Raw genomic sequence first — 22,571 nt, forward strand, 5'->3', positions numbered from 1 at the left:
CGGGGCTGCAGCGTCCCCCCAGCCCGGTGTCCCCCATGGCACCGAGCCCTGCTCAGCACACCCCAGGTGCAGCCCTTCTCTTACATGATGTAGGTGAGGACGCCGACACCCCAGACATCCGCAGCAGAGCCCACCGGGTCGCCCTTCACCACCTCCGGCGCTGCAAGGGAGCAAATCTGGCACGTGTATGGGGTGGCCAGCCCAGCACCCCCTACCCACAGCACCCCCAGCACCCCCACTTCCACCCTCCAACACCCCCATACCCCAACAGAGCCCAGAAACCCTAAAAAAGAAACAAAACCAGACACCCCCAGCTCCCCAAAGACCCCCCAGCCTCCCCAAAGCCCCCCGGGCTGTGCCCCGTCCCCCTGCCCCACTCACACATGTACTCCAGCGTGCCCACGCGCCGGCCCAGCTGCCGCAGCACCAGGGGGTTGTAGGTCTGGGCGCTGCCGAAATCGATGATCTTGAGGGCGTTCATGCCCGAGACGACGACGTTGTCGGGCTTGATGTCGAGGTGCACGATGCGGCGGCCGTGCAGGTACTCGAGGCCCTGCAGCAGCTGCAGCACGTAGCTCACCACGTCGTCCTCCGAGTAGCGAAACCTGCGGGTTTTGGGGACGTGAGCGGGGTCCCCACGCCAGTCCCCAAACCCCGGTGCCCCCCCTGCCCGCCCGCCGGGACCTGTCCACGATGCTGTAGAGGATTTCCTTGCCGGCGCAGTTCTCGCAGATGAGCACCAGGTAGCGGGGGGTGATGTACGCCTCGTGCAGGGCCATGATGCGCTCGTGGTGCAGCGCCTTCAGGATCTCGTACTCCTGCAGCACGCTCTGCTTCCTCTCCGCCTCGTAGGGCACGATCTTGGCTATGAAGTGCTTCCCCGTGGCGTTCTCCTTGCACAGCCGGATCACCCCGAAGCGGCCCCTGCAGCACCGGGCAATGCTCAGCCCCCCGGGCGGGATGTTTTGGGGTCATCCCATCACAGCACCCCATCCCACGTATCCTCACCTCGCCTTCTCGTCCAGGAAGGTGTACGGCTTCTGGGGGATGCCCTGCCGCAGCGCCGTGCCGTCGGGGGCCCCGCTGTCAGCCGGGGGCTCCTTGGAGGACGGGGCAGAGGCGGGGGCCTCCTGGGCAGGGGGCGAGGCGGGGGGCATGGAGACGAAGGAGGTGACCATGTAGGGGGGCATCTTCCTGGGGGGAGCAGCGTTGGAGGTGGTCGACGCCGGGGGAGCGGGGGAGGATTTGGATGGGGAGGGTGCCCGGGGCTGGGGGGAGCCCTGGGTGGGCGAGGCGGGGGTGGACGTGTCCGTGGGGGAGCCCCGGGCAGGGGAGCTGGCCTGGGGCACGGCGGCAGTCCGAGGGGGGGTGAACACCAGCTCTGGGGGCTCGCAGACGGTGATGTTGGGAGGCAGCTCGGGGTCTGGCCGCGGCCCCCCGGGGACGCCGGCCTGCGGTGGGCGCTCAGGCTGCTGCAGCGCTGCCTTGTGCTTGCGGGGCGGCGTGGTGGGGGGCAGCCCCGCGGCCGGGGGCTCCAGCTGTGCCTGGGGGGTTTGGGTCGAGCGGCTGGAGGCCACCTTGTCGGGGACAGGGACGGCGACGTCCTTGGCCGGGGCAGCTCGGGAATCTGCGGGGAGGAAGGGGAGCCGTGAGCCAGGAGCGGGGTGCGGGCAGCAGGGGCTGCAGCCCCACAGCCAGCCCCACGTCCCTGAGCTCGCTGTGGGTGCTGCCCCGCGGGAAGGGCTTCTGCTCACCTGCTGCCTCCAGGTGCACCTTGCCCGACGGGGTGCTGAAGGGCCCCTGCCCGGCCTTGTTGACACAGGCCACCCGAAATTTGGGGGTGCTGCCAGGGGGCAGCTCCGTCACGTTGAAGTAGCAGTCGGCGATGCCGGTGCTGACCAGCTTCCACTCGTGCTCCCCTGCCGGCACGGAGGCACGGTGAGGCTCAGGGAGCTGGTGAGGCAGGGCGCAGCCTCCTGTCCCCCCCCCAGGACCCTTCCCCAGGCCCCCAGCACCCATCCATGCAAGGGCAAGGCTTGTAGCCCAGCCAGGGGGTGTCCCCAAGCAGCGTGTGGCCACTCTTTTACTGGCCACGTACCCTCCAGCCGGCGCTCCAGCGTGTAGGTGCAGGGGGCTTTGCTCTCTGCGGGCTTCCACAGCACCAGCACCGTGTTCTTGTACTTCTGGGCGATCTCCGGGGTGCCCGGCCGCCCAGGGAGCCCTGCCGGGGGACAGACAGGGCAGGCTGGGACCCACGGGGAGATGCCTGTGCAACAGCAGCGTGGCCCCCTCGAAAGCCCCAGGTGGAGAGCAGAGACCGAGTGCCCTGCCCCGGTGCGTCCCCAGCCCCGGGGCTGTGCCACCAGGCGAGCAGCAGTGCCCAAGCGTGTCCCTCCTGCCAGAGCCAGCCCCCAGCAGCCGGAGCAGGCGATCCCCAGCGCCTGGTGCATGCCCTGTCCCCCGAGGTCCCCCCCCACATCCTTACGTGCCACCGCCAGCGTGCAGGAGCTGATGGCTGTGCCCAGGGTGTTGGCGGCTGCGCACTCATACAGCCCCGCATCCTTCCTGGAGACCTTGGCGATGGTGAGCATCTGGCGGCCGTCCTTGCAGGAGACGATGTTCAGCGCGCTGTCCGGCTGCAGCGAGCGCTTGTCTGCCGGGGGAGCAGAGGAGAGCGATGCCACCGCGGCCCCCCCGGCACCCAGCGGCCCGGCATCCCGGCAGCAGCCCCCCACCTTTCATCCAGACGATCCTGGGGGTCGGGCTGCCAGCGGGCAGGCAGCAGAGGGTGAGCGCGTCGCCCTCCAGCAGCACCTGGTCCTTCAGCTTGATGTGGAAAACGGGGGGGAAGTCTGCGGGGCGGGGGGACAGGGTAAGGACTGTGGGGTGCCAGCGGGGGCCCTGAACACCCTGCGCCCCGGCCGTGCCTACCCGACTCGCTGGGTGCGTGCTGCCGGCCGGCCGCCGAGCCCTCCTCCCGCAGCAGGCTGGAGGGGATGCTGGGCTGCGAGGACATCTTCTCCTTCTTAGCCCGGGACAGCCCCCAGCGCTCCCAGCGCGACCGCTTCTGCCCCTCGCCTGCGGGGACGAGGACAGGGGGTGGCTCAGGAGGGGGCTTGGGGACAGCCCCGGCCGCCCCGGCGGTGCCGTCGTCCCCCAGCTCACCTTTGTTGGAGGCGGAGGAGCGGGTGCTGCCCTCCGAGCGCAGGGACTCGGAGGAGGGCGCCGGTGCCGGGGGGGGGCCCACCTGGTCCTGCGCCGCGACGCCCACCCGCCGCAGGCTGTCGCCTTCGGAAATGGAGCGGCGCAGCAGGGAGGGCCGCCGCTGCCCGGGCTCCCCCGGCTCCTCGTCCTCCGGCCGCTCGTCCGACAGGCTGCGGAGCCGCGAGGACACGCGCTCCATGGTGGCGCTGATCTTCCTGCGCACCGCCACCACTGGCGACTCGCTCTCCCCGCCGCCCCCCGGCTCCGAGCGGAGGCTCTCTGAGTCCCTGCGCTCCTTGGAGCTGCCCAGGCCCAGGCTCCAGGAGAAGCGGCGCCCGCGGGTCGGGGTCTCGCCGCCCCCTTCCTCCCCTTTGCTCTTCCTCCTCTCGGCAGGCGGCGTGCGCTTGAGGAGCACGGACATCCTGCGGAGGAAGCCGCTGTCCTTCTGCACCTCGTGCAGGTCCTGCACCGACTTGGACTTCGCCGCCAAGCCGCCAGGCTGGGACTTCTCCGCCAAGCCATCGGGCTGGCTCCTGCGCAGCTCCAGGGGCACGCCGGCTGGTGTGGGCCGGTAGATGCCCTCGTCGTGCGCCGCGGGGCTGGCCAAGTGCCGGTCCTCGGAGCGCGAGCGGGTGAGGAGCTTCAGCCCGCGGCTGAGTGACGACTCGCGGCTCCGCTTGAACTTGGCCTCAAACACCTCCTCCGAGTCGATGTCCTCGATGAGCAGGGAGCTGGAGGAGCCGGTGGCCTTCGGCTCCTTCTTCTCTGCTGGTGCTGGCGCGGGGGGCTCAGCAGGGGCAAGGGCAGGGGCAGGGGCAGGGGCAGCAGCTGGGGGCTGCGGGGTCTCCTCGGTGGCCGTCTCCCCGCCCCATGTGGCTCCCATGGCTTGCATGACCTCAGCGTAGGAGGACGCCTTGGGGGCCCGGGTGCCAGGGCCTGCGGGCTGCTTTGGGGTGGCTGCTCTCACCCTGGCAGCCCCCTCCCCACCGGCTCTGGTGGCTTCAGCCTTGGTGGTCGCCTTCTCCTCCTGCCCCGCGGCTGCCGGCTTCTTCCCTGCAGCGGTGGTGGATGCTTTGGCAGGGGGCTGGCCCCGCTCCTCGGGGACTCGCCTCTTCTCTTGGGCAGCCTTGGCCGTGGGGGGCCGGGGTAAGGTGGCCTCCGGTGCCTGGGGCCGGGCATCAGAGAGCGCCGAGAGCGACGGGGACTCCTTGAGCCGGTGGGCCTCTGCGTGGGCCACCGGGATCTCCAGGGGCGCGCCGGAGCGGCGGTGCCGGACGACGGGCTCGGCGTCGCCCTGGCTGAAGGAGCTGCTCTTCTGCAGGACGCGCTCCGCAGGCAGATGCTGCGACGAGGCGGCCTCGCTGGAGGCTGCCCTCACCAGCCGCGGCCCCGCCGGCGCCAGCTGCTCCATGCGGGGCGGCCGCAGCCCCTTCTTGTCAGGGCTGACCCCCAGCGTCTCCAGGAGGGGACCCCGCAAGCCGCTGACCTTGCCGTCGGCAGGGCCGCCCCGCAGCAGGCGCTGGCGCATCAGCTCCAGGCGCTGGGCGTGCTCCTCCTCGCCCCCCCGGCGCCGCGGCAGCTCCATGGAGGCCGCCTTGGCCAGGGCTCGGCGGGGCTCCCGGCCCACCTCGGCCCCCTCCTCGGCCCCTGGGGGCTGCCCCAGCAGCAGGGCGCTGTCGGCCGAGCCGCCCCGCTTCAACTCGCCCCTGCGGGCGCTCTCCGGGGACTCCAGGCTGGAGCCCTTCCTCATGGCCTTGCGGGGGTACTCCGTCCGCTTCTGGGCCTCGGGGGCTTCCTCGTCGGAGGAGCCGGGTGCCTCTGCCTCCGCGCACGGCCGCCGTGGCCCTGCAGCCCTCGGCCTCTTCCCCAGGGCCACCCCGGGCTTCCCCGCGCCCTCGCTCTGCCACTCCATGGCGGAGCCGTCCCCTGGCACGGCCACCTCCTGCCTCGGGCCCTCGGGCGGCCCGGGAGTCTCGTCGTCCGTGGGGATCTCGTTGAGGGACATGCGGGAGCCGGAGAACTCCACCTGGTGCGGCATGGGGATGAAGGGCAGCTCGTCCAGGTCGTCCGAGTCTGAGGAGGACGACAGCGCCGGGGACTCCTTGAGGTGGCGCGGCACGGCGATGGAGAGGTGGTTGGAGGTGTCCTCCAGCAGCTCCGGGATGGGACGCAGCACCATGTTGCACTTGTAGCTGATCTGCGAGCGCTGCAGCACGGGGACAGGGCTGGATCAGGCCCCGCTGGGTGGCACGGCACCCTACAGCCCGGCGCACAGCCCCCCGCCCCAGCCCCTGCCTTCACCTGCCATTTCCGACGGGAGAGGAAGAGCTTCAGGTGGTCGGTGCTGATGACCTTCCCCTTGGCCAGCGTCTGCGGGGAGAGGGGACAGCAGCGTCACACGGACCCCTCACCGAGCCCTGAGGGACCCTGCTGCCCCTTGGTGCTGCTCCCTGCCCAGACTCACCTTGAACCAGGGGTGCTCCAGGGTCTGCTCCGCGTTGGGTCTCCTGTGAAGCAGCACCACCAAATGAGGGCCACCCCAGCCAGGATTTTTGGCGTCCCCTGCAGCCCCCTCACCCCAGCACCCTGTGGTGCAGAGCCGTGCGCCCAGCCTGCCTGTATCCAGCCGTGCACCCACCACCAGCACCCTCCCTGGAGCACCAGGGTCATGCAATGGGGCAGCAGGATGGCGAGGGAGGGCATCACCCTTAGTGGGGACATGGGGGCTTTGTCCAGACCCAGCAGGACCCATCTGGGGTGTCCTGAAGCCCCAAGCACCCGTCACCGCCCAGGAACATGGGTAGGGGGCACACAGCCGGTGCCGTGCCCCCAGGAGGACCCCGTGGCACTCACAGCCTGTCGTTGACCAGCACTTTGATGACAAAGCCCTTGGCCTCCCGGGTGAGCCCCTGGAACATCCTCTCCTCGAAGGCCACGTTGTAGTTGCGGATGTTCATCAGCGTCGTCTTGTCGTTCTCGCCCACGAAGGGGGAGATCCCCGTGAGGCTGCGAGGAGGGGACACGGTCACCGGGACACGGGGGAGCCGCACGGCCAGCCCTGGGGACCGAGGGAGGGACCCCAGCCCCAGTGCCACGGGGCAGGAACAGCTGGGGAGGAGGCGAGCGTGGCCCCAGCTGGAAAGGGGGCAGCAATGGGATCCCTTATGTGGGGCCACAGTCGGGCACTTACCACAGGTAGGCGATGACCCCCACAGGCCTGCGGAGAGGAGAGGGGGGTCACTGCACAGCACGAGCCCCCCGGCACAGCGGGGATGCCGGGGTGCAGCCCAGCAGGGGGCTGCCCTTACCAGATGTCGGTGACGCTGGAGACGGGGCTCTGGTTGACGATCTCGGGGCCCACGAACTCGGGGGTGCCGTACTTGCAGTACTGCGGCTCGTCGGGCGTCAGCTCCTGCGCGTTGCCGAAGTCGCAGATGCGGACCTGCTCGCTGCTCGAATCCGCCATCAGGAGGTTTTCTGGCTACAGGACATGCGGGGCGGCTGGGAGCTTGGCGGGAGGCTCCCGGGGCAGGGAGGGGCAGGGCAGGACACGGGGGCTCTCCCCCGAGCTGGGAGCCATGGGGAGAGCACTCACTTTGATGTCCAGGTGCAGCACGTGGTGCTGGTGCAGGTAGCAGATCCCCTCCAGGATCTGCCGCATGTAGGAGCGGACCTGTGAGAGCAGAGGCGGGGTGGGGATGGCACCCAGGGGACCATCACGGTCCCCTCAGCTCCCCATGTCCCCAGCCGCCCTCTCTACCCCATGGCTTTGCCCCGCCAGGGCTCACCCACCTCGGACTCGCACACCGAGGGCTTCCTCGCCATCCTGTCCAGCAGCTCATCCTCGGCACAGCTGGGCGCTGGTCAAGGAGCACAGGAACGCCGTGCCCCCCTCGGCACCCCGCTGCCACGCACCCGCCCTGCCCACCCGTGTCCCCCCGGCCACGCAGTCCCGGAGGATACAGCTCCATCACCATGATGACGGCGTTCTTCTTCTCGAAGGCGTCGTGGAAGAAGACGATGCGCTCGTGGTCCAGCTGCGAGAGGATGTGCAGCTCCCGGCGCGCCGACTGCTTGGCCTTGGTCCTGCCGGGGACGAACTTGGCGGCAAAGTCCAGCCGGCTGCTCTTCTCCGTCACCCTCCGCAGGTAGGAGAAAGCCCCCCTGCGACGTGGGGAGGGATGGAAAGGGGCTGGCAGGGCAGCTGGAGGCACCCCCGTCCCTGCAGGCACTGGGGTCTGCAGGGAGCTGCCCCAGGAGGACCAGGACCATCCTTAGAGGACCTGGTGGCCCCGTACCTCCCGATCTCCTCGTGCACGTCGTAGTAGTCGGTCAGGCGCCGCGCCTTGTGCAGCGCATCCTCCTCCATGCTGGCATCGGCCGCAGGCTGGGCTGGGGGAAGGAGAGGGGCTGGGGGGGCGGCGATCAGGGGGCTGGGGGCTGCCCCGTGGGGCCGGGCAGGGTGGGAGCCGGGCGGCCGTACCTGAGCGCACCACCAGCTCCGCCTTGCAGGACACCTCCCCGGCCAGGTTCCTGGCTGTGCAGGTGTAGACCCCGCTGTCGGGCTCGGCGGCGCCCAGCACCACCAGGGAGCACTCGTTGTCCTCATAGACGAAGCTCAGGTGGCTGCTCTCCTCCAGCAGCTCCCCATCCTGGGGGCACAGCGGGCATCAGGGGGGCCCCTGCCACCCCCCACCAGCTCCCCACACCGGCACGGATGCAGCACCCTGCACCAGTTGGGGTGGCACAAAGCCAAAGCCCCCGCCCGGGGACCCCGAGGCAGCGGAGGGGAGCAGGGAGCGTGGGTCTGGGGGTCGGGGGGAGGTGGTGGGCCCCACCCCACCTTGTACCACATGATGTCCGGCAGCGGCTTCCCCTCCACCACCACGGCGAAGCGCGGCGTCTCCCCTTCCTGAGCATCGATGTCCTCCATGATGGACTCAAAGCGCGGCGCCTCTGCCGAGAAATGGGGCGTGGGGCACCATGGGGCACTGCCACCCCCCTGCCGCGGGCACGGGGAGCTGGGGGGCACTGAGAGCAAGTGCCAGCCCGTGGCACAGGGACGTGGAGTGCCGCAGGGCTGGGACAATGTGGTGGGAACAGGGCACCGTGGGGCAGTGCCACTCAGCAGGCGTGGGCATGGGGCAGAGTGGGGCTGCATCTCCCCGTTACACATGGGTGTGGGGTACCGGGGGCAGTGCCACCTCATTACACGTGGTTATGGGGCACCCTGCAGCAGTGCCACCCACGGCACAGTGCCACCCCCTGCACACACTCATGGGGCACACAGGACACCTCCGCCCAAGTCAGACAGAGGAGCAGGACACCAGGCAGCACTACCAGGCAGTACTAAAGGTAGGTGCCATGGTTTGAGGGCCTTCAGCCCTACAGGGTGACATACACGCAGGGCGCACGGATGAGCAACGCCGTGCTGTGGGGCAGTGCCCCCATGGCACACGGCCACGGCGCACCGTAGGGGCAGTGCCACCCCGTGGAGCCACGCCACCCCCACGGCACACGGCCTCGGGGCACCGTAGGGCGATGCCCCCCATGGCAGAGGGGCACGGCCCCCCGGCGCGGGGGCACCTACCTGCGAGGCGGAGGCGGAGGGTGCAGCGGGCAGAGCCGTGGCGGTTGCTCACCTCGCAGGCCAGCGGCCCCGCGGCCCCCCGGCCCACGCGCAGCAGCCGCAGGCAGTGCTGGTCGTCATCCGGCATCGTCACCTCGCACGTGCCGTCCTGCTCCCCCAGCACCTGCCCGCCCCTGTGGGCACACGCCGTCAGCCTGTGGCCACCCCAGGAGCTCTGCATGTCGCCCTCGGGTGCGTGCCCGGCCCCAGGGGTGAGGCCGGGCGTGGGGCACCGCGCCGCGTCCCACCTACCTCCTCCAGGTGACGGTGGCCTCCACGTGGTTGATGGTGATGGTGACGGAGGCCGGCTGGCCCTCCACCACGTACACCACGTCTGGCTTGTCCAGGATGACCGGGGCCTCCTCCAGGTAGGGACCTGCCACGCACATCGTCACCACCACCTCAGCACCCCGCGTCACCCAGCCCCGGGCAGCTCACCACGCCGCCGGGCACGCAGAGCCCCCACTTCCCACCCCAGCACCCCACCCTGGCCCCGCTGCCCCTCTCACCCCGATCCAGGAGCTGCACGGGCCCCACGAGCGGGGAGGGCTTGCTGTTGGTCTTGGGGGTGGCGGTGATGACGCGGAAGAGGTACTGGGCCCCCTTGGTGAGCCCGTGCACCGTGTAGGTGGTGTCCCGCACGCCGCTCACCAGCACCACCCACTGCGTTGTGCCCAGCACTTGCATTTGCACCACGTAGGTCACCGAGCTGGGGTCTGCGTGGGGACAGGGTCAGCACGGAGCCCCCGGCACCCCACCAGGCTGCTGCCCACCCCCTGCCCCCTCACCTATGGCAGTGTCCAGCCACTTGGGCTTGTTCCACGTCAGCGTGATGGCCCGGCCGGTCACCAAGGACACCGTGGGGGGCCCGTCGGGCGGCGTGGGCACCACGTCTGCATGGGAGAGGTGGGCAGCAGCGTGAGCCCCCCACTCTTCACCAGCTGAACTTCCCTGTGGTCCCGTCCCCTGCCACCCCAGCACCGTGCTGCGGGGACGCCGAGCCCCATCCGTCACCTACCCGTGACGTAGAGGTGCGCGTAGCACGTGGCCTTCCCCACTTTGTTGGCAATGACGCTTTTGTAGACGCCGGCGTGCGCGTGGCTGACGGCCGTGAACACCAGGCGATGGATGTCCTTGTCTGGGGGGACAGAGGAAAGAGCCCGTCAGCAGGACGGTGCCGAGCTCCCCTCCCGGGTGCCATGGAGAGGGCGGGGGGCCCTACACTGCATCATCTTGCGGTCGTCCGTGCTGTCGATGCGGGTGCCGTTGTGGAACCAGGTGATGGAGGGGTAGGGCAGCCCGGCCACCTGGCACTCCAGCACCGCCTCCTTCGACTCCACCACCTCCAGGTTGTGCAGAGGCTTCAGGAAGTCGGGCATGGTGAAGCACTCCGCCTCCGTCTCCGCCTGCTCCGGTTCCTCCGGGATGGACGGCATCTTCTCCAGCTTGGAGCTGCGACCACCCACACGTGCTCACCATGGGAGCCCGGCCCCAGGGGAGGGACCCCCCGAAAATCCCAGGGGGCAGCAAGCAGGGGGACACCCGTCTTACATCTGGGAGGCAGCAGACGGCCGTGGCTCCTCCACGTAGAGCTCGGCGGAGCACTCCACGTGGCCGTGGGCGTTCCTGGCGGTCACCACGTAGTGCCCCTCGTCCTCACTGCCCACGTGCACGATGACCAGGGAGTGCAGCCCCCCGTCCCGCTGGATCCGCACGTTCTCCCCTTCCTGCACCGGCTGGCCTGCGCGGAGAGACGGCCCTCAGCATCCCCGGCCCTGTGCCGTGGGGGGCTCCAGGGGGCCGTGGGCGTGGGGGTTACCGAAATGGGTCCAGGTGACCGCCGGTGGGGGCGTCCCGCTGACCATGCAGTCGAAGCGCGCCGTCCGCCCTTCCACCACGTCCACGTCCTCCAGCTTGCGGGTGAAGAGCGGCTGCACCGAGGGCTTCACCGTCAGCCGGGCGCTGCACGTCAGCTCGTCTGCAAGGACAGCGGGCAGGGCTGGGCCCCGGGTGGCACGGGGGGGGACAGCCACGCACCGGGGGTGTCACCCCTGGGTGCCATGGGGTGCCCGTGCAAGGTGCCCGTGCACAGGGATGGTGCTCTGCTGGCAGCGGGGTGCCTCTTCCCTCCCCTCGAACAGCAGAGATGCTGGGGATGCAGGGGGATGGGAGGGTGCCCTGTCCTCCCCTGGGCAGGGGGGCGCAGCCCTGGGGACAGGGAGGTGATGCTGAAGCAGGCAGTGCCAGCACGGTGCCATGGGGCGCGGTGCAGCTGCAGTGCTCCAGGTTGTTGCAGGGACTGCTTTGCACTGACCTTCGGCCACCCCAGGAGGGGAATGGGACAGGGATGTCCCTGCCCGATGAAGGGCACACCGGGATGTCAGAGGCACAGGGCAGGGCAGCATGCAGCAGGCTGGATCCTGCTGCCCCTCCGCAGCTGCCAGCTTGTGGGGAGAGGGCAGCTGCCCTGCTCCCTGCCCATGGCCCCTGCCAGGCCAGCAGGGACACGTTGGTAACCAGAGCTGGGTGCCCAGGGGCTCTGGAGCCAGCTGGGCTGAGAACAGCTGGGATGAAGGCAGCAGCTCAGGGTGCGTGGCACTGCCGCAGTGCAAACACAGCTCCCTGGGTACCAGAGCTCCCACAGGGAGCCAGGGAGCGGCACACACCAGCTACGGGGGGCAGACATCCCTCTCTTATCCCCACACCCCCTCCAGCACTCACAGCCACGCTGGGGGGACCCTGAAGCCCCAAACCCCGGGGGTGACGGCCTCATCGACCACCACACCGGGGCCGTCCCCCAGGTGAGACCCCCGGTGCCCGCCGCTTACCTTTGGCCGTGCTGAGCTTGCAGGTGTAGACGCCGCTGTCGTCCTCGTGCACGGAGGTGAGCAGCAGCTTGCACTTGCGCCCGTCAAAGTGCATCTTGCATTTGAGCAGGGCGGGCTGGAGCAGCCGGCCCCGCGACAACCAGTCCACGTCCATGTCTGGCGGGCCAGCCACCAGGCACTCAAAGAGCGCCAGCTCCCCCGCCCCGACCACCACGTCCTGCAGGGGAACCACCACGGCCAGGGACTGGCACTCGGGGCGAGCTGCCCGGGAAGGGGGGAGAAAGAGAGAGAAAGAGAGAGAGAGAGAGAGAGACGCGTCTCAGCAACTGAAAAGCAACCATGGGAGGTGGCGGGGAGGGGGCCGTGCGGGGCAGGGGCATGCGGGGAGGGGGCCCGGCGCCGCGGGCGAGGGCGCAGGGCGCAGGCAGGGGGTGCAGCGGGGAGGAGGTGGGGGCGAGATGTGGAAAGCGGAGCTGAGCCGGGGCGGGGGGCCGGGGGGTGTGGGGGTGAGGGGAGGTGTCCGTGCCAGGAACACACCACACAGCGCTTTACCAAACAGATTTTATTAGAGCTACAAAAAGGGTCACGGCCTCGCAGCCCACCCCCCACCGAGCCCCCCCCCCCCCGGGGAGAAGAGACCCAAGCTGGGGCTGCCTCTGCGGCCAGGAGCCGGGTGGACCCTGGGGACGCGGCCAGGCTGCGAGGGACTTCTGTGCCACCAGCCCCCGCCCCGGCACAAGGGTCCCCGCATCCCTCGTCCCCCACGCTCCCAGGTGACCTCTGCGGAGCCGCCACCGCGCCGCGTCCCCTTCCCTATGGAAGCTGAGCCAACGGCGGGGCCGGGCTCCCCGCTCCCCGTCCCCTGGGCGGCGAGGAGAGGAGCAGCAGGACACACGGACACGGACAGACGGACGGAGCGAGAGACAAGACAGCACCGTGCGGCCGCCCTGGCCCGGCTGAGGGGGTGCCTGGCGCCACCCCGCCGTCCTCCCCCCGCTCCCCCCGGCCTCGGTGCCGCCTCCCCCGGCCACCCGACGCGCCCGCGCCCGCCGTCGAGGGCCCGCGCGTCCCCGCGGTGCGTCCAGGACGAGGCGGCGGATGGAGCAGAAGGTAATAACACAAGGTGAGGTCCACTGCCTAAGAGGTGTCCAACTAAGAGCCCCGCGGCCGCGGCTCTGAGAGATGCACCCCCTTATCGTACTCCCCCTGCGTACAGACAAAAACCGCAGTCAGCAAGCGGAAGGGTTAGTGCGGCGGGGACGGGGCCGGCGCGCACACGAGGGGTGTGCACGCGCGAGGGGTGTGAGCGCACGCCGGCACGCAGCACCGCGTGCCCCGGGGCACAGACGTGGGCCACGCTGAGCCCGGTGCCCGTCCGTCCGTCGGGCACGTGCCCGGCTCCTGCGGCCGCCCCCGCGCCGCTGCGCTGTGCCGGAGGCTGGAGCGGGGTCTGGCAGGACGCAAGCGGTGCAGCGAAGGCTGGGGCGGGGGGGGACAGCCCGGGGGGCTCAGGCAGCCGTCAGCAGGGAGGGCTGGGGGGAGCAGGGCACACAAAGCAAAGGGCAAGAGAAAGGAGGCAGCATCGCTCGTCCCCGCGGGCTCCTTCCTTCCTGGCACGTGGTCCCCAGCCGCCCGCCCCGTCTGCGCGCGCGTTTCGGGGGACCTAGGGGGATGCTGAGCCCACAGCAGGGCTGGGGAGGCACAGCCCAGCCCCGGGCACCTGGGCTAATGTGGGACCTGCTCTGAGCTGGGAAGAAGCAGGGAGGAGACCTCTCCAAGCTGCCCGCTGGCTGGGCACAGCTTGCAGGCAGGGAGGGAGGGAGCTGTGGGTGTGCTGGGGGGAGATGTCCCCTGCAGGACCACCGAGGGCATAAGCCCTCCCTGCGCAGCCAGAGCCAGCACCTGGCCCCAGCACAGGTGCCTGCGGGGTCAGGGGGACGTAGGGTGAAGCTGGGCTGGGGGAGCAGCAGGCTCTGGGTCAGGCCGGGGACCCCTGGCACAGCTGGGCAGCGGGACCCATGCTGTGGGGCCGCACGTCTGGCTGGGACAGGGGGACAGCCTGGCTCCTGCTGCAGGGACGGCCTCTGCGGGCAGCACGGCCAAGCCACGGCTGCTCCGTGTCCCCTCCCTGCCACCTTCTGCAGGGCCAGGCATGCAGGTCCACGGCCCTGCTGGGCCCTTCCTGCTCTGCGGCAGGAAGGGGTGAGAAGCAGCACCGCCGAGAAGGGGTCTGCAGCGGCCCCTTCCCCGCCCAGCTCATGCAGGGTGCCGGAGCCGGCCAGTCCCATGGGAGCTTTACCTCTGACCTCCAGCTTGGCCTCGCACTGCTTGGTGCCGTACTCGTTGACAGCCTTGCAGGTGTAGAAGCCGGTGTCGGTGCGCTCGGCCGCCAGGATGTGCAGCGTGAAGAGCCCCCGCGCCCCCTCCGCCTCCTCCGCGTGGTGCCGCCGGCCGTACTTCACCGGCTGCCGGTTCCGCAGCCTGCCCGGGGACATGAGGGGAGCAGCACGGTCACGCCCGGCCCCGCAGCAAGCCCCCTCTCCTCTACCCCAACCCCTGCTCAGAAGCAGAGCTCCGCGCCTTGGTGCCGCTCCGAGCTGGCAGACCCCAAACGGGGAGGTCCCTCCCCGTGCCCGTCCCCTCCTTCCCTGCCCGGCTGCGACCCAGCGAGCTCCGGACTCACCAGTAAATGATGGGCTTGGGCTCCCCGCGGACGCGGACGCTCATGCTGACATCCTGCCCCTCCAGCACCGACTGGTCCGACAGGGCCACCTGGGGAAGCAGGGGTCAGGGGGCAGCCGGCACCCGCCACCCCAGGGCCACACGTCCCCCAAAATGAGGGCAGCCCCTCAGGACTGCGGCCACGGGTCAGGGCTCCCCCTCTGCCAGCTCACCTCAAAGGTGGGCGCAGCCTTGAAGCTGCTCTCCGGGGAGCCGTGGGCAGCCCCGTGCTCCGCTCGAGGCTGCAGCTTCATGGCCGGTCGGTGCTGGGGCGTCCCGGCCTCGGGGAACTCCTCCAGCGGGCTCAGGTACTCCTCGTCCGACGTGATGGGGCTGGCCTGGCCCAGGGGGGGTGCCAGGTTCCCATGCCGCTCCACAGCGGGGGCTAGCGCAGGAGAGGCCGGGTAAGGAGCTGGCAGCAGCCAGAGCCGGGTGGGGGGCTCGGAGCCCCCTCCCCACCACCCTGCGCCCCCGGGGTGCCTGGGGACACCCACCCCACTGCGCATCCCACGGGGCAGAGGCACGGCGGCCGGCAGCGAAGGGGTGCCGGGCCGTGCAGGGGGAGGGGGTGAGAAGCACACCACGGGGCCGATAAGGGGACGCGATATCCCGCAAGGCGACAGCAGGGCTCAAGTGGCTCTTACGCAGCAGGCCACGCTCCCATCCTTAAGCCGCCCGGATTCCCGGAATGGCTGCCCCTGCCCCGAGCCGGCGGAGGGCTGAAGGTGACATTGCAGCTGCGCTCCCCTCACAGCCCGGCCTGGGGGGCCCGCACCCGGCACTGCAGCGAGCCCCCGCGGGTGGCAGGGGGGCCCTGGGGCCACGGCACGGGGAGGAAAAGCGGGGAGGGGGGCGAGATGCGCGCGGAGCCGGGTGCGAGCGGCCGGGGGTGAGCGTGCGGAGCCCTGCCCGAGGTGGGGGGGCTGGCCCCCCTCCAGCCCGGGTGCTCCATTCCTCCCCGTGCCCCCCCCAGCCAGCAGCGGATCCCCTTACGGCGCTGCCCGAGCGGGGAGGCGGGCGGGCTGCCCGGTGCACGGGGAGGTCTCGCCCCCCCCCGGCCCCCGCGGTGCCCCCGGGCAGCAGCAGGGCGGACAGCTGGGGGATGAGGGGGGGGCACCCCCCGGATCCCTCCCCGTCCCCCCCCAGGCGGCGCCGGGCGCCCCGCCGCACCTCCGCCCGCAGCCCCCCGGTGCCCCCCGCACTCACCGGGGGATGGGGACGGAGGGGGGGCGACCCCGGCGACCCCCGCCCCGAGCCGGAGCGAAGCGCACCGCGGAACGGCCGCCGCCGTTGCCGGGACCGGGGCCGCTGCGGCGCCGGGCGCGCGTCCAGCCCGGAGCCGCTGCGCCCTCCCCGGCCGAGCGCCGCCCCGGGCCCGCTGCCGCCACCGCCCGGCCCCCGGGGCTGGGCCAGCAGCGCGGGGGAGGGCTCAGAGCCGGGCCGGGGGCTGCCGGCCCCTTCCCTCCCGGGGGCAGGGGCGCGAAGCCCCGGCGGCGGGCAGGGGGCTCCGGGGCGCAGGGCGCGGCACCGGGGCGCACGGGGCTCCGCCGGCCCCCGGGGCAGCTGGGGGGGCTCTGCGCGCTGCCCCCGGGGGAAATGGGGCGGGGAGAGCCCTGGGGATGCGTGGGAAGGGTGTCCGCGGATGGAGGGGTGCGGGGTGCGCCGGGCGTCCCCTGGGGTGGGAGGAAAGGGTGACCCCACAAATGGCAAGCTGGGGTGTCCCCGCAGCCGGGGCAGGCTTGTTGGGGCGGGCTGGGGGGCTGGGGGGCATCCAGCCTCTGGGCCGCTCGCAGGGCGCTGAGGGATGCTCAGAGCCTGACCCCGCTCCCCCCACGGCAGGATCCCGGCAGCGCGTCAGCTGCTTTGGTTCAGACCGAGCCTTGTAGGGTAAGGAAGCCGGTTTCTTCCCAGCGACAGCAGCGGCCGAGCTGGCAGCCTGCCTGCCTGCCTGCCTGCCTGCCTGCCTGCCGCCGGCCCTCCCACCGTCCCCCGCCGCCTCCGGGCCGGCCGCCGGCACTCACCGGGCCGCACGCTGAGGATGGCACTGCAGCACGTGGCGCCCACCTCGTTGGCCGCCGTCACCGTGTAGAGCCCGGCGTCGGCCACCCGCGCGCTGCGCACCAGCAAGGTGTGACGCTCGCCCTCCGCCTTGATGGGCCGCGCCGTGCTGCTCCGCAGCGGCACCCCGTCCTTCCTCCAGGACACTGCGGGCACACGCGGGGTCACTCCGGACCATCCCAGGGCACGAGAGCCCCCCGCTGACCCCCTCGTCCCTGCCCAGCCTGGGGACCCCTTTGCCCCACGTACCCAAGGCCCCTGGTGAGAGCAGAGCTGGCCCCTCTCTGGTTCCTGGCATCCTCCTGCCCTCCAGTGGAGGATGGAGGAGGGAACCAGAGCCACTTTGCTCATTCCCTGTCTCTGCTGGCTGTGCCGTGCCTGGTGCCTTCTCCCTCTCTCCCCACAGCCCAGCCCCATGCAGGGGGATCGCCCACCCCCTGCCCTCTGCACCCTGCCCCAGCATGCAGTGCCCCAGCCCTTTTTTTTTGCCTGTCTGGGGATGCTCCCAAGGTGGGCACGGCATCTCTCTGAGGAGCACAGCCACAGCTCTGCCAGCCCCAAGCCACCCAGCTCGGGTGGCCCCAAGGGACAAGGACATGCCAGGGGGTGGCTGTGCCAGAGCCCATCATGCTCCCGAGCCGCGGGGTCGCTCACCTTCTGGCTGGGGGTTGGCCGTGACGATGCACTTGAGCAGCACCTCCGCCCCCACGGCCACCGCCGTGTCCTGGATGGGGATCTCAAAGACGGGCGCTTCCAGGGGGTCCTCGCCCGCCGAGACGTAGGAGTCGTCGGAGGACTCTGCACAGGGAGAGACGGCCCCGTGGCTGTGAGGGGGCGCAGAAGGCACATCCTGTGCCACGCAGCCCTCTGCCCGTCCCCGGGGTGTGGGAGCAGGAGGGTTACAGAGCCCCCCCCGGCACCTTCCCCTGCTGGGTAGGAGGGACAGGGGCATCAGCAAGCATCGCGACCCCAAGGCTCATTTTGTTGCCAGAGCCCCCAGCCCCCAGATCACGCTGCATCCCCTCATCCCATCTCGGTGCTCCCCAGCCCCCGTGTCCCCCCAGGGGCAGGCTGGGGTCCCGCACCCCGCTCAGGGACATCGCTGTGCCCGCAGGAGGTGGTAAGCCGTGCCCTACCTAGCTCCGGAGAGGTGGGCCGGGCTCGGCGCCCCTTCCCCTTGCTCCTCGTGCTCCTGCCCTCCTGAGCCGCTGTCCGAACGCTCTCTTTCTTCTCCGTCACTTTCGTCTGCCTTCTCTCCGCCTCCCTGCCCGTGCCGTGCTGCCCTGCCCAGCTCCTCTCCAGCCGGGCCTCCTGCTCCATCCCCGGCTTCGCCCAGGGCAGGAACCGCACCTCCGTGGGCGCCTCCGGCCTCCGGTACAGCCCGTGGGGCACGGCCAGCCTGGCGGCCAGGCCCTCGCTCGCCGCCCCAGGGGCCCTGGCTGCACCGGTAGGGCCCCCATCCGGGCACGGGGTCCCTTCGGCGGCCCCCCCTTGGGGCAGGGCTGTCCGCCCCTGCGGGGTGGCTTGTGCCAACGGCCACTGCTCCTTCTTCCTCACTTCCCCGACGCCTTCTTGCTGCACACTCTTCCTCGCCTCCTCCGCTGCCGTGCCGCCCCGTGCCGGGGCTTTGCGCCCCCGCTGCCCTCCCGGCTCCGGCTCCCCGTTGGGCCCCACCAGCGCCACGCTGGAGAGGGCCAGGTGCTGGATGACGTGCGTGCTCTCCGCCGGCGCAGAAACCTTGGGCGGCTGCACCTTGCGCCCGCCGGTGCTCGGCAAGGAGGGGGTGCGGGGGGCGCGGGCAGCGGGGGGCTCGCTGGCCGGCTGGGGCGAGGGCGCCCGGGCTTTGCCCAGCTCCTGGGAGCGCCGCAGCTGCTGCTTGGACACCGTCCTCTTGATGCGGGTCAGCTCCTCCGAGAACTTGTGCTCGATGTCCTGCACGCGCCCGGCGAATTTGCCCCGCTCGTCGAAGGAGGCGGCTTTCTGCCGGAAGGCCAGGCGCCGGCTCGCCGCGCTGCTGCCCCCCGCCTCGTCCCGCCAGCCCCCCGGCGTGCCCGGCCGCCGCGCCTCCGAGCCGGGCTGGTCGAAGGAGCGCGTCTTGCGCAGGGGCAGCCAGGGCCGGGCGGGGAAGGGGCTGTCCGCCTGCTCCAGGCTCCTGCGGCGCTCCTCGAAGTACTGCAGCCGCTCCAAGATCCTGGAGCCCGCGCGCACCAGCTTGGGGGACGCCCGCACGGAGACACGGCCGGACGTGTCGCTCATGGGCGTGGGGGGCCGGGAGTCCTGCGTGCTGCCCTGCGAGTACCCCGAGGATTTGGGCTTCTTGATCTTCTCCTCGTACTCCTCGGGGACGGTGTCCTGGTACTCGGTCGGCACCGAGGATTTCTTGCGGGGGGTGACGGGCGTGCAGGAGGGGACGCCGGGGCTGCGGGCGGCCGGCTGGGGGGCGGCTCCGGAGGGAGGCAGCGGGCACGCGCCGGGTCGAGGCGATGGTGAGCGGATGATGGGCGGCTTGGTGGTCAGCGGCAGGGCAGCGGGGGACCGCGGGGGCTCAGCGCCGGGCTTCGGAGAGACGGGGCCGCTGTGGGGGTCATCCCTCCGGTAGCCCCCCTGGGGGATGCTGCTGCAAGGGGAGAGGACAGGGGAGAGCGGGTCAGAGCCCGTCCTTGTCTCCGTGCTGCATCAGGGCTCCCAGCCCAGTCCATGGCACCCTGTGGGGCAGGTGGCCAGGGCAGCCCCAAAACCCTCGAGGGGCCATGGCAGGGGGATCCAGCCACCCTAAGACCCCCGGGAGCTGGCTGGCTGATGTCACCCAGCCGTGCCTTCATTGCTGGGGGTTCCCTTCCCCAGGGACACCCAAGTGGGACAGCGACACCTGGGGCTGTGACGCCAGGATACCCAGCCAGCCCCCTTCCCAGGGCCACCATGCAGACAGGACTGGGGCACAGGGCAGAGGGGTACGCCCCAGTTTGCCTGTGGTGTCCCAGCATGCTGGAACCACGCAGTGCACTCCCACTCTTCTGCAAGGCAGAGAGGTCCCCGAGGCCACGAGCCACCCCCCGTGCACATGCTGCTGCGAGCACGTCCCCCCGACCCCCCCGAGACCCCCACCCGCCCCCACGGGCAGCGCAGCCGAGTGGCAGCGCCCCGCTCGGTGTGCACGGTGCAGAAATCAGAGGGTGGAGATGAGGGTCTGGTGGAACAAGCAGCCTCGAACACAAAGGGGAAGATGGAGGTCGAAGGAGAAGGCCTGCAGGGGGGGGGACCAAAGGCGGTGGGGAGGGACGGGGGCTCTGAGCATGTCAGCGGGCCCTGGGGAGGGAGCACGTCCCTCGTCCCTGCTGCCACCCATGGGTGGTGGGGACGGGTTGCTGCAGGTGCCCCAGGCTGCTGTGCACCCCTGTATCCACGTGTAGAGCCCCCCGGACAGGCAGGAGGAGGGTCCAGGTTGGAGGTGCAGCGGCACGGGCATTACCCCAAACCCATACTGGCCACGGCACAAGGTGTCCCCGCTCCCACCCCACGGAAAGCGTGCCCTGTATCCAACCCCAGGGCCTGTCCCCACCTCACCGGGGCCGGGCTGCCGACCGCTCAGAGCCTCCTTTCCTCATCCGGCCGTGGAGAAGGCAAAGGGAGCCCAGGCGGAGGGGAGGAGATGGCAGCGGGGAGGAGATGGCCCCAGCGCGATGTCCCCTCCGCGCACTTCCCCGGGCTACTTACACGTGGAGCGAGAGCGCCCGTCCTCGGTACAGGCTGAAGGCGCTGCCGTACGGGTCGCTGGCCACCGAGAGGCTATCCTCCGACCCCCAGCTTGTGCCCACCAGATTAGCCCGTGATGCCCGCACCAGCGGCTCCACGCCCAGGTGCCGGACCTCGGCGCCGCGCGGGGCCGGCGCGTTTGCTTGCCTTGGGGTTCCCTGCGGCTGCCAGGCACTGGGGCGCAGGTAGGGTCCCCGTGCGGGGAGGCTGGCATCCGGCTCCTTCTCCACCACGGTCTGCTGGCTGCCCGACCAGCTGGAGCGCTCCTCCGCCTGCGACAGGGCCAGCACCGAGGTCGGCGTCGTGTTCATGGAGGCGTCCACCAGGGTGTCGGAGCCACCTGGAAGGAGAGGGGTGAGCCGCCAACGGGTGCCCCCAGGGGTCCCGAGCAGCACCCTGCTGACCCTCACCGCACGGGGACCCCCAGGGCTGTGCTGGAAGAGCTCTTGGTGCCACCTGTGGTGTCCGAGCCCCCAGTGCCACCCGTGTCCGAGCCCCCGGTGCCACCTGTGTCCCCGCGGCTCACCCGTGGGGGTGCTGAAGGCCGTCTCATCCTGCAGCTCGCTGCGCTGCGTCACCTGGGGGTCGCTGGGCTCATCCTCGCCGGTCTCCGAGTCTGGGGAGGGAGAGCAGGGGGTGAGGGGACAGGGGGATGACAGGGCAGGCTGGCACTGCTCCTCGCAGAGCAGCGCCCGGGCAGCTCCAGGCAGCAGAAGGCTGAGGCGGTGGGAGAGGCATGACTGTGACACTGGGGACATGGAAGGGACAAGCTGCCAGCGGGGAAAGGCAGAACCAAGGCTGGAAAGTCCGGCGGGGCCAAGGGCAGGAGCAGCAGTAACTGGTCAGCTTTGGGGTGGAGGCAGGAGGGGACGTGGTGCCGGGGTTGCAATGCGGGGGAAGGCGGCTGAAATTGGGGTGGCGGAGACGAGGAGGCGGCACAGGGGGACAGGGGGGGCATCGCGGCAGGGAGGGGGCCCGGGGCCCGTTCTGGGAGCGGGGCTGGCAGCAGGCGGGCGTCTTCCTACCGTAGCTTTGTTTCCTGCAGGAGCGGAAAACTTCGCTTCCATAGGGGCAGCAAGAGAGAGAGAGACATCAACACCCGGTTATCGGCCCGGCCTGCAGAGACGCGTGGGGCGCTGGGGAGGGCCTTGTCCCCAGCACGTCCCCGCGCTGCCGCGGGGCACTGACCTGCCAGGGCAGCAGCCGGGTGGCCGTACGGCTCGGGGAGCCTGGCACCGTGTGCTGGCCTCGGGGGCCAGGGCTGGGGCTGGGCGTTTGCCCCACCCAGGACCCACGCTGGGCACCCCACGCCCTGCCCTTCGCTATGGCAGGGGGCAGGCACCCACGGGGCATGGAGACAGGTCTGGCACCCCCAGCCTTCCCCACCACGCCTGCTGTATGCCCACGGCCACCACACGCCTCTCCAGCACTAACCATTGCCTTCCCCCCCCCCCCCTGTGCAGCATCCCCCCTGCGGAGCACATGGCATCACCCCTCCCCACCCTTCGGTCACATCCTGCCCGTGCTGCAGCCAGCTCCTGCCCCTGCTGCTCCTGCTGCCCCTGGCTGGCTTTGTGCTGCAGCACCTGCACCTCCCGTGCTCTGCAGGGCACCGCAGCCCGGGGCCCTGCTGGGCACTCCTGGAGGTGCTGGTGCACAGGGACGTGTGTGTCCAGGGGCTGGCGTGCAAACGCACACACACGTCCATCCCTGAGGCCATGTGCAGCAAATGCTGCGAGGCGTTGCCATGCCCTGCAGCGTGGCTCTGGCATCGCTGCTCTCGGGTTCAGGCCGTGTGCTGCTGTGTGCCCCAGGGCATCAGTGGCAGCCCCCAGAGGCAGGATGGGGCCATGCCAGCTCAGAGCCACCGCCATGTCCCATCCCAGGAGCAGAGGGTTGGTGTTTCCTCCACGCCACCACCCGAGCCCCCACAAGCTGCCAAACAGAGCCCTCTGGCAAGGGACACGTCCCCTGCCCTGCCACAGCTCTCATCGTGGGGGCCCACGCTGCTCCCCCCGCCTGCAGCCCAGCACACCCCCAGCTGCCCCGGCACTGCCACTGCAGCAGGCTGCCTGCCACCGGCTCGCATCCCCAGCATGTGTCCGGACACCAGCAGGCTGACGGGGGGACACCAGGAGCCCCCAGCCCCATTTCAGGGGCTGTGCCCTGCCCCGCACAGCCCCTGCTTGCCGCCCCCTCCCCGGCAGGGCGGCGGGGCCAGCTCCTGGTAACTCAACGCACCATGCGTGAAGCGCCCGAAGCGCCGCGAGTGGCCGGTCTTCTGCAAAGGAAAAGAGAAAAGAGCGTTACCCACGGCGTGGCGCAGCCCCCCGCGCACGCCCGCGGGCACACGCGGCACCGCTCGCACACTGCACGCC

The 22,571-nt window shown here is 71.1% G+C and overlaps 1 protein-coding gene across 3 annotated transcripts in view; it reads right to left on the reverse strand.

The window, feature by feature from the left end:
- Positions 1–22,571, reverse strand: part of SPEG (striated muscle enriched protein kinase) — a 33,931-nt gene that overhangs the window by 1,698 nt on the left and 9,662 nt on the right. Inside the window, exons 2-39 of one of the 3 annotated variants that reach the window (XM_082762995.1) lie at positions 20,720–20,809; positions 20,341–20,533; positions 17,577–19,057; positions 17,095–17,238; positions 16,404–16,586; positions 14,556–14,767; positions 14,345–14,433; positions 13,961–14,142; positions 11,662–11,922; positions 10,653–10,811; positions 10,385–10,574; positions 10,056–10,285; positions 9,852–9,971; positions 9,622–9,726; positions 9,343–9,549; positions 9,086–9,209; positions 8,795–8,967; positions 8,048–8,160; positions 7,688–7,856; positions 7,503–7,596; positions 7,168–7,368; positions 6,997–7,057; positions 6,800–6,877; positions 6,513–6,685; positions 6,395–6,421; positions 6,058–6,210; positions 5,669–5,711; positions 5,506–5,574; positions 3,166–5,410; positions 2,932–3,078; positions 2,736–2,852; positions 2,486–2,653; positions 2,099–2,221; positions 1,755–1,919; positions 1,009–1,627; positions 685–924; positions 382–605; positions 85–160 (exon numbers count right to left, since the gene is read on the reverse strand). In XM_082762995.1, coding sequence (XP_082619121.1) covers positions 85–160; positions 382–605; positions 685–924; positions 1,009–1,627; positions 1,755–1,919; positions 2,099–2,221; positions 2,486–2,653; positions 2,736–2,852; positions 2,932–3,078; positions 3,166–5,410; positions 5,506–5,574; positions 5,669–5,711; positions 6,058–6,210; positions 6,395–6,421; positions 6,513–6,685; positions 6,800–6,877; positions 6,997–7,057; positions 7,168–7,368; positions 7,503–7,596; positions 7,688–7,856; positions 8,048–8,160; positions 8,795–8,967; positions 9,086–9,209; positions 9,343–9,549; positions 9,622–9,726; positions 9,852–9,971; positions 10,056–10,285; positions 10,385–10,574; positions 10,653–10,811; positions 11,662–11,922; positions 13,961–14,142; positions 14,345–14,433; positions 14,556–14,767; positions 16,404–16,586; positions 17,095–17,238; positions 17,577–19,057; positions 20,341–20,533; positions 20,720–20,809 — 9,448 coding nt within the window. Of the gene's footprint in view, positions 1–84; positions 161–381; positions 606–684; positions 925–1,008; positions 1,628–1,754; positions 1,920–2,098; positions 2,222–2,485; positions 2,654–2,735; positions 2,853–2,931; positions 3,079–3,165; positions 5,411–5,505; positions 5,575–5,668; positions 5,712–6,057; positions 6,211–6,394; positions 6,422–6,512; positions 6,686–6,799; positions 6,878–6,996; positions 7,058–7,167; positions 7,369–7,502; positions 7,597–7,687; positions 7,857–8,047; positions 8,161–8,794; positions 8,968–9,085; positions 9,210–9,342; positions 9,550–9,621; positions 9,727–9,851; positions 9,972–10,055; positions 10,286–10,384; positions 10,575–10,652; positions 10,812–11,661; positions 11,923–13,960; positions 14,143–14,344; positions 14,434–14,555; positions 14,768–16,403; positions 16,587–17,094; positions 17,239–17,576; positions 19,058–20,154; positions 20,534–20,719; positions 20,810–22,571 lie in introns of all 3 variants that reach the window. The other 2 variants (XM_082762993.1, XM_082762994.1) reach the window with 2 other exon arrangements.

This window comes from Aythya marila, assembly GCF_965140915.1.
Source record: "Aythya marila genome assembly, chromosome: 6".
Classification (NCBI taxonomy): domain Eukaryota; kingdom Metazoa; phylum Chordata; class Aves; order Anseriformes; family Anatidae; genus Aythya; species Aythya marila.